The following is a 16,517-nucleotide window of genomic DNA, read 5'->3' on the forward strand; positions in this document are numbered from 1 at the left end:
GGGCATCTTGACTATTGTTGGTTTGTTTTTAGGTCCATCCACGCTGTACTTTTTATACTATAGCGCCCTCTGCTGGTTCAAAACGAAACGAGGAAAACTCTATTGTCCCGTTAAACGTGAAGTTGTGTCTCTCCTGCCACCTGTCTGTCTACTGAGCAAGTCACCGTGAGAACGAATAGACCCGTAGACCCGCAGAGCAGGTAACCTGGTGCTGTCCTCAGTGTAACTTTATTTCTCTGCACGAATCCACGTCCACACATCACACAGCTTCAACAACGTCACTGCGCTTTCGCTCTGGCTGCGCTCCTGATGTGAATATGCAAATAGTTCAGTTTCCCCGCAACATGCAACACTGATGGCACAGAGTAAAACAGCAGCGTAGGGATGTTGGAACAAAAACATTTAAATACCGTGTAACAGTACATGATGGTCTGCCTGCATTAATACGACCAAGCTTCATTTAAAGTCTATTGTTTAATTAAAACGTCCGTTTTTTGGAAATAATCAGACACAAACTAATGCCACTGGAACTTACAGCATGTTAATACAGAACTGATCAGCTGCGTCAATCATCCTAAACCTGAGAGTGGCGACCTGCTGCAATATTGACTTACTGCACATAATCCAGGGCAGCGATCGCCCCTGGATTGTTGAATGAAGTCAGTCACAGTCAGTCAGTCACTGTCACATAAAACACGTCCAACCTGTCACTGGCAGGTCACAAACTCCCATCAAATGCCGGAGCTCGGGGTCCCGAGCCGCAGGCCGCGTCCTCCGCCCTCCCAGCGTGCGTGGAGCGCAGCGGCGAGGCCACCGCCGCCGCCACCTGCACGGTGTCCGCCGCCGCCTCCTCCTCGCACCCGAGGATCGCGGTGGACTCCACGCTGAACGGGTGGAAGTTGCCGCGGGCGCTGTCGTACTCCCACGCCTGTCTCAGCGCGAAGTCCGTGAAGGATTTGTGGGCGACGGGCCTCCGCGGCTCCGCGTGGGTCCTGTAGCCGCCCGTGCGTAACGACGCGTAGCTGGTGTCGTCGCTGTTCGTGGACTGGGGGGAGTGCTGACCTGCCGCCCATCCGGTGCGCTCACTGCGGCCGTCGTTGACTCGGGCCACCGTCCTTTTTAGCTTCTCGCACCCCTTCAGCAACAGGTTCTTTCGGCACAAAATGTACACCCACGGGTCTAAAATGGGGTTGAACGAAGCGAAGCGGATGGCGACCAGGTCGCTCCGGTAGTCGGGCTGTCCGCCGGCAGAAATGTACGAGGGGTCATTCAGCTGGTTCACGAAGATTCGCACCTGTTGAAGGGAAGAGTGGGTTTAAACAGGACACAGAATGAATGCGGCGTGACGTACTCTCGCCACGGTCCTCACCACTAAAGGGATGGAGCAGACCAGGAACACGATGGTCATGAACACCAGAAGCCAGAACATCTGAATCTCCGCCGCCGACGTGACCGCAGGCAGCCGTGGGAAGCGGCGACGCGACCCCCCCTGCTCACACAGCTCGGTCCTGACTATGCCCGTCCTCTGGTTCATCCCCACCAGCGACCTGCACACCGCCAGGTTGCACAGCAGCGTCACGGCGATCAGCAGCAGCATCACGCCGCCGTACAGCAGCGAGTAGCACGCGCCGAGCGGGTCCATAGCCCTCCAGTCCAGAAAGCACCAAGTCCCGGGGAAGTGCCTGACGTGCCTCCCGAACCCAAAACTGGGCATGACGCACAATATAATATTAGCCAGGTACGTTACCAGGAGCACGAAGCGCGCCATGGTGCGGTCTATGTGCTGGGAGTAGAAATACGCGTGGTTTATGGCCAGGTATCTCTCCACGGCCATGGCGCACAGGATGGACATCCCGGCCGAGCCGAAGAAGAGCATGGAGAAGGAGAAGAAGTGGCAGAGAAGCGCGCCCCCGGGCCAGCGGCTCACTATGTACGTGGCGATCACCACGGGGCTGGTGAAGCACGTGCCCAGCAGGTCGGTGATGGCCATCCCGCAGACCAGCGTGTAGAAGGTGGTTTCCTTTTGCTCCCTTTTGGAGACGCACAGCACGACGATGGCGACGAGGTTCCCCAGGACTCCTACGGCGAACATCGTGGCCGAAATGACCAGCGACTTGGGCTCCAGCCGGAGCGCGCTGCGGTTCTGGCTGAGGGAGAGGAAGGGCAGCGTCTCGGAAACGTTCGCGTCCAGCGCGCCGGAAGCGAGGGTGTCGTTGAGCATCGTTCGATGAGGACGCGGGACGTTTCTGTGATGTTTTTAAACTTTCTCTACGAACACAAACCCCCGCTCTGGATGAACCATCACCAACTGCATAATTACACTGTCTCGTATTTTGCTCCAGACTTAAACAATATTCTTCTGGACCTTCGCTGCGCCTTCGTGCAGGTGTATCCGCCTGTGTGAACGTCGCTCCGTGGTGCCGGTATATAAGCCGCGCCTTGATGTCAGAGGGTGACGCGCGGACTGCAGGGTTTCCCTGATCGCATGTCCGCAGCCAGTGGATCTATATTCAACGCGTTTCATCCTCACTCCGAATTAGCCCCAGAGGAAGGCGTCAAATAACTTTGTTTGTCAACTGACTGTGGATCAGAGACGAGAATCGCGCTAAAGCCATAAACGCGGCCACATTGCGCACGTGGCAGAGAATGGTTTGAAACAATAAACACGCAGCGACTGAAGCGGCGCAGATCGGCGGTAATAAATCTCAGGGTTCAGGACCGAGGTCAGCGCCTTCAGCGTAATCAGCACCACGAACAGAGACAACGCACTCAGCGTTTCACCCACTGACACACACCAGACGGCGGTTTTTAAAAATGCATGAAGTGCTTCATTGATTCGGCGTCTTGGAAAGTCGCCAGACGTCCATTTTTATCAACAGGGAGAACTGTATCATCACGGTGTTGGAGGACTGTGGAGTGGATTTCTGACGGATGCTGCTCCGTGGAAACGCCTTCAACTCAACCAAACGGGCTTTAAAGCACAGAGCTGCAGCTTATGAACCAAATACATTAGAACGAGGACCTGAAAGATAAACTTATGACTGACAGTGGGCGTGAAGGAGGCGGGGAAGTTTCTCTTTTCTGTTTATTAAGGCTGAACTTGAGCTTGACGTTCATTCAGCTGTGAAATTACCATCAGCCTGATTATCATCATGCGTCTGCAGCTCCACCACCTCCTTTCATTTCTACATATATATATTTCATAGCTCATTTTTCTTTGCAGGTCTCATGCTTTCATTCAATCCGTTTTTTCATCTTCTTATGAGTTTGTTACACAAATCGTTCAGCTTAAAGGTCCCTGCGGAGGCGTATTATGATTTCATGACCATGGTGAATAATTCAGCAATTCCCACCCGAAATTGAGCTGGGTTTGTTTTAAAAGTCTTTAATCAACCATGAGTTTAGAAAGGCAATTATCCCACCCAATCCCACCCGCCCGTGGAAATCGATCTGTGGGTGTGTCTGTGGTGTCGCTTCGTCCTCCTTCATATTCTGCAAATGTGAGTCATGAGCTGAAGCCGCACTTTATATTGGCAGCTGGAACTGAAGATGTCGGGAAACTGTTGTAGTAATGGCACAAATGGGCAATATTTTAGTTCTTAAAAGCAGAAGATATTATTTCAACTGTAAGTATTTACTGGCCGGACCACACGCACGGCAGCAGCAGCAGTAGTAGTAGTAGTAGCGGGATAACCTAATTAGTGGAAATGAAAGAATGCATCATACACACCGTCTAATGGAGAAGTGTCGGAGGCCGAGGCTCTCTGTCTCTGTCTGGGTAAGTGGATTCCTCCCGTCCACTCATGGGCCCATGCCTCCTGGGTGTGTATGAGTTACACCCCCCCCCCCCACACACACACACACACATACACACATATAACCGGAGGTACTTGTGGCCTCCCACGCGCTGAGCAGACAATGGAGAGTGTTTAATAAGTGTCTGTTGTGTGTCTGTTTGTGTGTTTGTGTGGCTGCTCATCTCACAGCACACCATCCACAGGGATTCCCCATTAAAATCACAAGACCTATGTCTTCTTAGAGCCTCCAATCAAGCGTCCTTAGAGGACGTGTGCATACTGGAAGGATGCTGAGGAGTTATTAAACTGGCTCGGGCCCATTTCGAAGCCGCGCCGGCTGCGTCTGAGCTGTCAGCGAGCCAGCGCCAGCGACAGGCTTCGGCAGATTACCACCAGCGCATCATAATTCTCACTCTGCGTCACATTCTGAGGGAATCAATCGGCAAGTCGGGCATCGATCGGCATGTAACACATTTACAATCGAGGGCTCACGGTGGGCATGTAACAACACCATTCATTTGGCTAATTAGCTGATTTGTGATCACAGGACATTAATGTGGGGATCAATCACTGCTCTGACCTTTGGAGCTTAAAAGGGAAACAAGATGTGCAGGATTCGCGTGGCTTCTCGGGGCTGACATGAAGGTGGAGCTGAGCACGTCCGTGTGGGAAAAGAAGCATTCACTTTCCGCAGAGCCTCAGATGAAGTGAGTGATACCTGAACCGCTTTACATCAATGCCAGGGTGACTGTGTGAAGCTGATCGCAGCTGGGCCATGCAGACGGACGACATCAGAGCAAATTTACCACAGAGACGCCAGAGCTGCCTTTAGGGCGTCCTCGCGGAACCTGGACCTCCATCCGATAGGCACCCAAACTTATTCACACCAGACGTGTTAAGAATATGCCTGAGCGGAAGCAGCCCTCTGCTGAATGCGGCGCACGTCTGATCCACGGCTGCGGGAGGAGCAACTCAGCTCGGCCCGTTTATTGAGAGGCTGCTGCCGTCACAGTGCGCTTTGAGTTTGAGAAGCTCGGGAACGCTGTGTTTTGAAGGTCGTCACTGCTTGTCGCCGTGCTGTAATGCGGCATGGTAGCTGTGTTGTACCGCGCTGCAGCCGTGGCTGCTCACATCGTTTTCAAAAACGTGTGCGATCTGACGAGCGATGCCTTTGGGATCACATCTCATAACGGAGCCTGTTTATTTCTGCCCAGGTGAAATATTTGCCCCCGGTACAATAGGAGGGATTTAATGAGAGAATAACAACGTTTCACTTGTGAGAAAGAAGGAAGGAAGGTCCTGGTTGTGATGTGATCACGCTCTCCTGCAACAGGTGAAGCGTTGGTGACGTCTGCTGTGGGATCATGACGCCGCTTCACCGTCTTCATGTCGTGACGCCGCTCATGACGTGACGTCATCCCGTTATTTCATTCTCCTCCACCACCAGTGTTGCTTCTTCCGAGAGACGGAGTCCATCTACTGCTCTCATGTCGTTAGTTTGTCTCTTTGGCTCTCGTTTGACCCCTGATTTTCTGTCCAGCTGGTGTTTTTCTCAGAATTGTGTGTGTGTGTGTGTGTGTGTGTGTGTGTGTGTGTGTGTGTGTGTGTGTGTGTGTGTGTGTGTGTGTGTGTGTGTGTGTGTGTGTGTGTGTGTGTGTTCTCATGCATCCCACACATCTCCATCCATCACCCTGGAGCCTGCAGCTGTAGTGAGTCGGCCTGTTGAGTTCATCACCGCCTCGGTTTCAGTTGTGTCAAGGTCTGACGACCCTGCTCAAATTATTCTGTGTTTATGTGGATGAAAAACAAATCTGCTGAACGTTATTCATGCACAGTTCCTTGTGTTTTTTTTGCCTTCATTCTGAAAGCCCCACACTGCGCGGAGACGGGAACTGGCCTCAGCCTGTCAGAGCATCAGTGCTAATGATCTGCCCTACAGAGTTTCCCCATCACGTCCGAGGTGGCTGCAGGATATTAAACACTTCTATCATGTGAGCCATTACAAACACAGAGCCAAGTTGGTGAACAGCTGCGGCGTGTAACGTCTGTGTCATAACTGCTGTGGGACCACGGTGACTCGGGGAGACGTGGACGCGCGGCAGGGACCCAGGGACCTCACGCCAGCTACAAATACCAGGGTGTGCGTGAGTCAGTGTCAGTTTTTAGATCCAGACTCCAGCGAGGAGCTGTTTGTGTCTTGAGGGATGGTTTTAATTAGAAATCTTGGCTACGTTTAAAGGTCTGGCATCAGGTGTGAGGAGCGTCTCACACCGACTCACGTCTGCCCCAGTCACTGCAACCCTCCCAACCCGATTCTCATTCAGACCCACTTCAATTAGTTTTATTGTTTCAGACTTTAGGGCACCTGCTGATCAGGCAATTAGCTGCAGTGCCTGACTGGGATTTTTACCATCTCCTCTACTACACATGCAGTAAACTCAGTCATGTTGGTTCCATAAACCTTTTATTCATAATTTTGCACATTAAATAACGTTCACCTCATCTGTGCCTATATTTTCTCCTCTAATACTGTACGTCTACTTCATTTGCATATTTGGCTTTGTTTTTCGACTGACTCATCCCTTTTTGTGCTCGGCTTTTTGCTCCAAACCAATGTATTCTATTCCTCCTGCGCAAAAGCGCTTCACAACCTTTCACACAAGGCACAATATTCGAATTCTAAGGAATGAAAAGAGGAAAGGACCTTGGAAAACCACAAACAACACAGGCAGCAAAATTGACTTGCATTGTTTTTCTGTTTTGTTTACAGTGATTAATTCTTAGCTTTGAAAACGCCAGAAAACAAAAGTTATAAACTCTGTGACTGACACCAGCTACCTGTAATGATGGTTCCCATCAGCTTATATTAATGCGACGATCACTTGTTTTATTAGGAGGCGTCCGATCTCACATTTCCTCTGGTGGACTTTGCCAGATAATATTAACGAGCACCTCTACCGTTATTTGCTGTTAATTCAGTTACGGTGTCTTTGACTCCGCCCGAGCTGCTTAATGCTGAGACTATGGGAGGAAGGAATCAAATTATCACAGACGTAGAGCGGGTTTAGTCAGTTCAGACGTGTGCTTAACGCTGCCATGTAAAGGATGAGCATTGGGTTTCATACTGTAGCAAGTGGGAGCCATCACATTGTCTCTTATTGTGTGAAATAAAAGCACACTCATAGACTGTTTTTTTATGAGAGCATTGAAGATATGGAGGTAATTGCTAAACTTGCCAGATTTTTTTACCTGATGACTTAAATTGATTTGCACCCAGCAATTATTGTTTCAGTGATGACTGAGAACAACTATTTTGAGTGGTGGCATGGCTCTGTTGTTCTCTGTTTTACAGCCACGGAACAGGTCTCGTTGGGTCGCGATCGCTCACACGTGCAGTTGTGTGCAGCACCAAGGCACCGTGACGGCACTAAACAGGACTCCTAATTAGAATGATCGGAGCTGAATCATTTTCAAAGCAATTAAAATCTGTTCCAGACGCCAGCGAGGGGGGGGGATAAAAACACATCTAGTGTCATGAGTAAACTAATTAATTGAAAAGAGGCTGCTTAGCTGTCATTATTCCTGTGTCCTCCGCTCCAGAGCTGCTAAAGAGTCATTTAGCAGTAACAACTGACATATTTTGTCAGTGAAGTGATGCTGCGCTTGTTTCCTTAACTTGTCACAGCCAAATGTTGAATATCTAAAGCTGATATTCTGCACAGATTCGTTGATAAAAGGGTTTCCTGCCTGTTAGTACTCTCAGCTTTATAACCTAAGCGTGTCATTAGTGTCTGCTCCCTTCAAAAGTCTTTTGAAGACGTTTTATAAACTAAGATTACAGCAAACCTCTCTTAAAGGCGCTTGTCATCAGTCTTATGTATTTTATGAAGTGTTTTGTGTCATTACAGACATAAGCCAAGCTAGAAGAATAGCATTTTTCATGTTGGGCTTTAGATGTCCTGTTTCCATAGTGACATAATGGTTTTTCCCAGAACAGACTTTAAAAGCATAATATGATGTTTGGGAGACAAAGCAGCTTAAGAAATAGAAATGGCGGACGTTTACTCATTTAAAAAATAAAGTAAGCTGAAGGAAACTGGAATCAAATATTATAAATGTAAAATGTGATATGTTTCAGCAAATGCCACAGAAACTTTCATCTACAGAAACAGTAAATGGTTTACACAATCTGACCATGTAGAATGTCTGATTCATCCAATAAAAAACATTGTTCTTGGCTCTAGTGACTGGAACATTCATTTTAAAATATAATAAGAGCTTCTGAACCTGGAGAAAGAGTCATCTGTCTCGTTCTCTGTACACAATTATTCCATATTTGCACTAAGGCGAATCAGTAAAGCAGAAACTGAATGTAACACTCAAAGTAATATTATATTCCAGTAAATATTAATACCAGAATGCCTCAGGTTGCTGTGTGGTTCAGATGCCTCAGTGTTCGGTGGCGCCTCTCTTAAATCTGTGTTTGGTCCCTACATCCTTTTCTCCAGCACCACAGTAAATCAGCTGCATAGTTAAATATAATTTGTTTGTGTTATTTGGTACAAATGCACATGATTTTCCATTAGTGTGTCTTTCCGTCCGTTTTTGCTAAAATAGCAAAAGTCTGCATCTCTACTATTTTTTCATGAGATAAAGTGACGTCATGAAGTGACGTCTTCCTTCGGTGACCTTTACGTTTTTCTATCACTCTCCATTCTAATCTATGTAACTTCCATTTCTTTTGAACCTTCCCTTTCCTCAAAGCTTCTAATTGTCGGGGGTTCGAGTTATTACTCTACCAAGCCTGGTGTCACAGTCTGCCTGATTTGCGTACACAGACATAACAGGGTGAGTCAGAAGATATAATGTCCCCACCTGAAATAATGAGCCTTTTTTTTCCCTCAGGGAGATCCTAGTTTTGCAGACTGTTATGAAAGCAGGTAGAATATATTGTTCTCTGTACAGGAAATGTAAGATGGGGATATCCAGTATCATTAATATGTAAAAGTCTAGTTTGATTAGTTCTTTATGTACAAACTAAACCAACTCAATTCCAGTCGTCCAGGTGCCTCCGCTCCATGACTGTGGATTAAACCCGCCTACCGCCTGACTGACAGCTGACATCACCTGCAGCAAACCCACAATATTTACATAATTGTCATTTGCACAATTAAAATATGCAACATAATTTTAGAAATGCAAATCCATTAAAGTGTAAAAATCTCATGCTGCTGTTTCTCACCATATATTGTAAAGACATATAATTAGCTCCCAACTGGAAAAGGTTCCTCCCCAGTTGGGTTGTAAGGAGTTGGGTAGGTGTGCCCTTTACTGTGAGACTTTATACTGCAGGTACAGTTTCTGTAACTCTACGAATGAACAGAAACACATAAAGATAAGGAAGACTGGGGTGTAGAAAAAGAATAGAGGCAAAATAAAATAATTCATCTAATGAATCTCAATAGAACAGAATTTTAGCTGCTTTGTGTTTTTCTGCTTGTTGCCTGAATAAAAATGTTATTAGCTGACGCTGGATGGGCCAGCAGAGTGATCAAATACGCAATGTATGAGACTGCCTCAATATTGTGTAAATGTTGTGCATCTGGAGAACCATCACCCACGTTACACAATGTAAATACATCACATTTATCTTGTGAGTTATTTACCTTATAATACAATAACAACATATTTCCCATAGGTGTTCTTAAGGGTCAGTAAAACACTGTAGGCGGTGAAAGGAAAGGCACTAGCATTCGCTATCTATCCACCTAATGAAGACACGATTAAAGATCATCATTTGCCCTCTCCACATAGAAAAATGTCACACACACGCTCACACTATTTCACAAATGGGTCTGAGAGCAGCACATACTTAAAGCTTTTAAATATAATGTAAATGCACATTTAATGGGCTCTCACGTTGTGTAAGTTCAGATTTATTCAAATACAACGCATTAAATTAAACCTTGCTGTGATTGTGGTTTTGTCAGAGCTGTATGGAGCTACACAATCTGCAGTCCCATTAAATGGTAGCATTTGCAGTGTGATGGAAGATGTGTCATTAATAGTCTCTTTTACTGTGGATTCAAATCCCACTTATGACCAAGGCTGTGCTTATCGTTTTTTAAAAAGCAACATTTACTGGCTAAAATCTGTCTTTACAACATTGGAAGTAAAGGTGGTTCAGATGTTTTTTATTCAATATACAGCCTAAACCTTGAACATTTTTAATAACTTCTGTGTAAAATAATATGCAATAAATGTATTACTTGTTTATTGTTCAATATTATTTTGATATTATTCACATATGTGTAGCAGAAAGTGGCAAAATATGGAAAATATCACTGGCAGGATTGAGACTTTTTGAGTTTGCTCTTGATCTGCAGATGCAGCGACTGTGTGAAGTGCAAAATGTGAATTAATGAAGCAGTTTAATGCAGCTCGCTGACTTCACAGTAAAGTCACGTCGCTATACAACAAACTAGACTGTTTGCCATAGTTCCTACAAGGAAACGGACGCATGCAACTTAAACTATTTCATACTCGACAAATCGTTGCTCTCTACAATGAAATAGTTCATTTGACTTTAATGTAAACAACGGTTAAAATCCGCGTTCTCGCTAAACTTAAACCCAAACCGTTTTCCGGATAGCCATGTGTACGTCTCACAAACATGACGTATGTGATCACGATGCAGGCGATTGGTCGGTGAAAACGTGCAGGAGTCTCTTCTCGTTTTTCATTGGTTGCATTATTAAATCCCCTTTCTGCAATTGGCTGGAGTGTCGCGCTGCTATTGGCTGATTTCCCGCATTGACAATTTTAAAATCGGTCGTTTCGCGTTTAGAAACTGGAGCAGCTGCAACGGGAAAGAGCGAACCAGTGTGCGCTTTTTTATTGGTTTTACGCAAAGGTGAGCGCAGAAGTGCATTCATTTTCGCCGAGGAGTGTAGCTGCATTGTTGAATAAATAGGCCAAAACACGATGAATGTTTGTGTGGATTGAAAGCAGCACGATACCGTGTTTCATTTCGGCCTGTTTCCTGTTTTTGAACACATGTACTGCAAATCGCTACTCGTTCATCTTTATAAAGAGTAACTATTGCACTTGGAAGAGCATCACTGCGATGTTGGCTGGAGAGGACGGCGCCCAGCTGCAGTGCTGTGTGACGGTGGAGCAGCTGAACGCCTCCGGCCAAACCACCCGGAGGCAGGTCATGCGAAAGGCCTCGGTTGTTCTGGGCCGCAACGAGTTCCAGGAGATCATCCTCCGCGTCCACGACGGAAAAGTCCCCCAGAGCTTCCAGCTGAGAGAGTTCAAGCTGTTCACCAAGTTCGTCAGAGATGGGAAGTGCACCGTGAAGCTGCTGCCCGCCAACACCCAGGTGCTCATGTCCAACTGTCCTCCTAATCAGCTGAGCGTCTTCCTCAAAACGCTGAGCATCAAGCATCAGGCCCTGCAGGGCAACAGGCCTCTGAGCGACAGAGACAAGCTCAAGGCGGGTCTGCCGCGCAGCTTCGAGGCCATCAGCCCGCTGCAGCAGAAGGACATCCACAAGGTCAATGAGATGAGAGGCAAAGTGGCCCTGTCGGATCGCACCAACAGGGCGACGGCGGCGGGAACAGGGCAGCAGGTCAAAAGGTCCAGGAGCGACTGTAACTTCAGCCCAGTGAGTTGCTGTTATGCATATTTTGCAATTGATCTCCTTTTTACAGTTGGCAGCTCCAATTAGCCCACACTCTCAATAACAACCTCAAATTGACTGAACACAGTATATTAGTTAAATCTATTTCTAAAGATCACAAGACAACATCTATGTTCCTCCCCATTGAGGACTCTGTACATAATGACAAGTAACTCTGACCGTGACAAAGATCGAGATTCAAATCCTCCGCCATGACGAATGGTGTCATCAGCCATGTTTATCATTTTAGGTGAAGGCCAACCCAAGTAAGAGGCCGATCCTGTCTCTGCCATCACAAAAGCTGAATAAAGAGCAGGCTGCTGTCCTTAGTGCAGTCCTGAGTGGCAAGAATGTCTTCTTCACTGGGAGTGCAGGTAAGTGGTTTAGGACATAATTGAATTGAGGCATTAATGTCACGACCCTCAAGCTTTTACCTTTTTTGCAGTAAACGTTTTTATTTTTATTTCTCAGGTACAGGAAAGTCTTTCTTGCTAAAGAGAATCGTGGGATCTCTGCCTCCAAAGAGCACCTTTGCCACCGCCAGCACAGGAGTGGCTGCGTGTCACATTGGAGGAACCACGTTGCACAACTTTGCAGGTCCATTATTACGCTTCTGAGAACATAAATTAGTTTGGGTTTTTTTTTAAAGCACAGAATTAGTAGCTAGGGATGTGCAGAGGTTTTTTTCCACCACAATAACAAGTCTTAAATTACCAGTTTGACAGAAGACTCATCTTAAAGTGGCAGACGCACACGTCGTGTTGTTTTGTCCTAAATGAGAAAAGCAGCGAAGCAGCAACTAAAATTAGTTTTTATGAACTATTTTGCAGCAGATTAATATTTGTTTAGTTACAATGTCATATTTAAATTGGTGAGTAAAATGTATCACACATGGTGAGCCAAATATTGTATCTTTTATATTGCTCATTGTATCTAAACACAACACAAACTAATTAGGATCATTTTGGATTCAAAATGAAGGCAGCAAGTCTTTACACCTGCTACACTGAGTAATTTATTCATATTCTCTTAATTATTATTAAATAGTTAAGATGGAGGGGGTTTTTTTTGTTTGTTTTTTTTTTGCCTAGTGGCTATTTTTGTCTGGTTTGTCATAGACTCCGTTGCAATGTTTGTGTGCAGCTTTTCCAAACCTGAATCTTTAATACATTTGGGACAAAGGTGTCGGGTGTCTTTACTGTATATTGAGATTTAATTACCATCATGTTAATATGGAAAGAGTGTGAGCACTTTTCTGTTCTTCCTTTCTGTCTGTCCTGAGCATCTTCTGTGCCGCTGCTCCTTCCAGGTATTGGCTCAGGCTCTGCCCCACTAGAGCAGTGCATCGAGCTGGCTCAGAGGCCCGGAGTTCTGCCGCACTGGACCAGCTGTCGACACCTCATCATTGATGAGGTCTCCATGGTGGAAGCCCAGTTTTTTGATAAGCTGGAGTCAGTGGCCAGGTGAGAGGAAGGAGTTCAGTTCCAGCCTGTGGTAAAGTGATGCGGTTACAGCAAGTGTTTCATGTTTACACTGAGGCTCATTTTGTGCCTGTTGAGCACAATCATAAAAACAAATCAAGGGTTACTACCAACACAATATATTTAATGATACATAGTGGTCATAATATTACTGAGTTTCTCCTGATTCTTAAAATATATTATGCAGTTAAAATTCATATTAAGGTTGACTAATCTAGATCTTGTGGCTGTGGTCTTGTAGGTCAGTGAGGAGGTCGACTGAGCCGTTCGGGGGCATCCAGCTGATCGTATGTGGCGACTTCCTCCAGCTGCCTCCTGTTGCTAAGGGAAAGGAAAAGGCCAGATTCTGTTTCCAGGTCAGCTCTCAGTTCTCCTCTCTGGCCGTGGCACTTCGTTTTAAGTGTCTGTCAGAATGCAGATGGGTCATGAAGGTTAATTGCTCATTTACACCGAAACTGGACAAGAACTCTATGATCAATACACCCAGCCTGCTGTAACTAGTTTCATTCATTCGCTGTTGTATGGGTTGAAGCATCGTTACCAACAGGAATTATAATATTCTCTGCCCTAGTTTTATGCAACAGGAAGCAAAATGCCTTATTAGAGCTGGTAATGTGTCCCTGTACCATTAGGTCAGTCTGAGTGCACGTATCATTATTGTCCTGAGCCTTTTAATTCAGAATGGTCCCTGTTTCCATTTACCAATGTCTAGTCTACAGCCTTTTTGAGAGCTTTAATGGGTGTTATTTAACAAAGCCTTTCCCCGTGTGTCAACCATCAGGCCAGGAGTTGGCGTAAGGTCATCCAGGTCAACATGGAGCTAACGGAAGTGAGAAGGCAAACGGAGCAGTCCTTCATCTCCCTCCTGCAGGCAGTGAGGCTGGGCAGGTGAAGAAATGATTTCTTTAAAATGTCTCCCCCACATTTTTTTATTTTTTTGGGAATGTTTCATGCAATCTGTACAATGTGTAATAATGTCTACTCGGCACAACATCTGCACTCTGCTGCAAGTAGAGCTTCCTCCTAAATGTCTTCTACTTTGCCGACATTCAGGGTGACGGAGGACGTCACCGCTAAGCTGATGGGAAGCGCCTACCATAATATTGAGCGAGATGGGATTCTCGCCACCCGGCTGTGCACGCACAAGGATGACGTGGAGCTCACAAACGACAACAAACTGCAGCAGTTGCCAGGTCTGAACACATGTCATTGGTTATATGTACAATCGTTTTTGCTTCAGCTGAAACCGGATATTATTTTTGTAAAAATCGTTCAGTGAGTCATAGCCTGGTTGAAACCTGTTGCCTCTCAGCAGCTGCTTGTTTCCTGACTCCTGCTATTTCCTGCAGGTTTTAGTTTAATAGTAACTTTATCATGAGCCCAGCAGGACATTTTTACACTGAAATTATTTTTTGTTAAACTATCATTTCAATTCGTAACCTCACGTAGGTGCAGTGCGTGTGTTTGAGGCTCTTGACAGCGACCCAGCCCTGGTGAAGACTATAGATTCTCACAGCCCGGTCAGCAGACTGCTCCAGCTTAAAGTGGGAGCACAGGTATGAAAGCTCCATCTTGTCCCTTACTGCAGTTTGGCACACACCGTTCACCTTTTGATGTGTTAAACACTGCATGTGCTTTCAAATTTCTGGTGATGCTTTTACTTTTAAGGTCATGCTGACAAAGAACCTGGATGTCTCCCGGGGTTTGGTCAACGGAGCGCGAGGGGTTGTGGTAGCTTTTGAGACTGAAAAACATGGTCAGTATCTATATTCTTAATTGTTGTAACTGCTTCCATTTAGGATGGGGTGGGGGCATCACATAATACTGTAGCTTTAATGACAAATTCGAGGTTTCGCTGACTCCCTCTGTTTCTTTAGGACTCCCACGTGTGCGTTTCCTGTGTGGTGTTACAGAGGTGCTGAAGCCTGAGCGCTGGGTCTTTAAATCCGGTGGTGGGATTCACCTTAGTCGACAGCAGCTGCCACTCAAACTGGCCTGGGCCATTTCCATCCACAAGAGCCAGGTGAGAATCTACAAATTGCTCTGGCTTCAACATCACATTAGAAAAATGGTCAGTGCATCACTAGGATGACCTACTTTTCAAAGAAGACATTGTTTAGTGTTGCCATGGAACACCAGTGATTTGTGAAATGCACAATACTAGATTTTTTTTTTCTTTACCTGAGGTGGTGAGTGAGGCATCCTATTATGACTTACTAGGACAAGTGACCTCTGATTTAATAAATAAAATGTTCAGACTGTCTTTTTTTTTATTAAACTGTAATTACACAGTCAGCATTTTAAACCCTTAGTCCCCAGTCATTCTGTACCAAGTGATCTGTCAATTTGAGGCTTAACAGTGGTCACTAAAAATCTGATCCACATCAGAGGTGTTATGTGTAATATAATATACAATTATAATGGATTATAATGGATCAAATATCTCTGATCAGTAATTTTTTTTTTTTTTTTGTCTGATCACCTACGCTGTGCAATAAACTGTTTTCTTTCAGCCAGCACTCTGCAAGACCGGTTTCATCCGTTCTTTTATGTGATGACAATTTTTACTTGCTACTCAAACAGTGTGGTATAATGGACGACTTAAATGGCACAGCACTTAAAAGGTACCTTGACTGGGATGTGAATAAATAAGTTTAATGTTTCTCGCCTGAACCACATTAACGAATCACATTAACTATCGGCACTGTAAACTTGGGTTTCTGCCATCACAGGTTTATTGGTTATTTCTGTCTGAAAATTTTGCCAATTATTTTAGGGAATGACGCTGGACTGTGTGGAAATTTCCCTGGCTCGCGTGTTTGAGAGTGGACAGGCTTACGTGGCCCTGTCTCGAGCTCGGAGCCTTGAGGGTCTGCGGGTCATGGACTTTGACCCACGGGTGGTGCGAGCAGACCCAGATGTTCTCCTCTATTACAAGAGACTGAGAAAGGAGAGGCTACTCATGCAGGTGGGTGCTACTTTTTATGCCAGACTATGTAGTTGTTCTCTATTTGTGCAGATATACTTTAAACTAAAATATGACAAACTAAATAGTAGCATTTTCTGTCTCCACTGCAGGCCTCCATGGATGATTTTGTTGGTAACTGTAATAGATAAATCTCCTTCTGGAAAGTTAAATGGATTATTCTGTGACTTTTTTTATGCACCATGTGCATGGCTTTTGTTCCATTAGTCCCCTGACCGTTTGTTTCGTTTTTAAATGGCTGCAACCAGACAAATACTACCTCAAGGTTCCTCTTAACCAGCAGTAGTTGAAGTCACACTGCCACCATGTGATCAGGTTTATTATTGTAACTGTTTTTATTGTGCTTTGACTTTATTTATTTTTAACTGTTCATTATTTTCAAATAAAGTTTGTGAAATTGCTTATAATATTTTGCACTGCATTTTTTTTCTGTTTAATTTTGTGCTGGAGAAACCAGTGGGGGAAAAGCTTTGTTTTTAGACACAGCCCTCTGTGGGCCAGTGTTTTTTGTTTTTCTACTCAGTTACATAGGGTGTAGATAATACTACTCAGCTAATCATTAATATCAA

At 45.4% G+C, this 16,517-nt stretch overlaps 2 protein-coding genes across 3 annotated transcripts; one reads left to right on the forward strand and one right to left on the reverse strand.

Annotated features, from left to right (window-relative positions):
- Positions 1–455: 455 nt before the first annotated feature.
- On the reverse strand, positions 456–2,380 carry ptger4c (prostaglandin E receptor 4 (subtype EP4) c). The gene is made up of 2 exons (XM_029132995.3): positions 1,370–2,380; positions 456–1,294 (listed from the first exon to the last, which is right to left on the reverse strand). Exons 1-2 carry the CDS (start codon positions 2,219–2,221, stop codon positions 719–721), a joined length of 1,428 nt encoding a protein of 475 aa, XP_028988828.1. The 5' UTR covers positions 2,222–2,380; the 3' UTR covers positions 456–718.
- An 8,189-nt stretch (positions 2,381–10,569) lies between these two features.
- Positions 10,570–16,348, forward strand: pif1 (PIF1 5'-to-3' DNA helicase homolog (S. cerevisiae)). Of its 2 annotated transcripts, XM_055503845.1 has the most exons (13): positions 10,570–10,710; positions 10,891–11,466; positions 11,732–11,855; positions 11,953–12,078; positions 12,791–12,944; positions 13,204–13,318; positions 13,744–13,850; positions 14,016–14,155; positions 14,412–14,518; positions 14,631–14,718; positions 14,840–14,985; positions 15,739–15,930; positions 16,041–16,348. In XM_055503845.1, exons 2-13 carry the CDS (start codon positions 10,924–10,926, stop codon positions 16,077–16,079), a joined length of 1,881 nt encoding a protein of 626 aa, XP_055359820.1. In that variant the 5' UTR covers positions 10,570–10,710; positions 10,891–10,923; the 3' UTR covers positions 16,080–16,348. The 2 variants fall into 2 exon arrangements, with proteins under 2 accessions (XP_055359820.1, XP_028988511.1); XM_029132678.3 differs by having other exon boundaries at positions 10,627–11,466.
- The last annotated feature ends 169 nt before the right edge of the window (positions 16,349–16,517 follow it).

This window comes from Betta splendens, chromosome 17 (genome assembly GCF_900634795.4).
Source record: "Betta splendens chromosome 17, fBetSpl5.4, whole genome shotgun sequence".
Lineage (NCBI taxonomy): Eukaryota > Metazoa > Chordata > Actinopteri > Anabantiformes > Osphronemidae > Betta > Betta splendens.

Excerpts from the sequence above, each read along its gene's own strand:
- ptger4c (XM_029132995.3), bottom strand. The coding sequence starts at position 2,221 with ATGCTCAACGACACCCTCGCTTCCGGCGCGCTGGACGCGAACGTTTCC. Across the intron at positions 1,295-1,369 it reads TCTGCTCCATCCCTTTAGTG|GTGCGAATCTTCGTGAACCA; the intron begins GTGAGGACCGTG and ends TCCCTTCAACAG.
- pif1 (XM_029132678.3), top strand. The coding sequence starts at position 10,786 with ATGTTTGTGTGGATTGAAAGCAGCACGATACCGTGTTTCATTTCGGCC. Across the intron at positions 12,079-12,790 it reads CACGTTGCACAACTTTGCAG|GTATTGGCTCAGGCTCTGCC; the intron begins GTCCATTATTAC and ends TGCTCCTTCCAG. Across the intron at positions 14,719-14,839 it reads TTTTGAGACTGAAAAACATG|GACTCCCACGTGTGCGTTTC; the intron begins GTCAGTATCTAT and ends CTGTTTCTTTAG.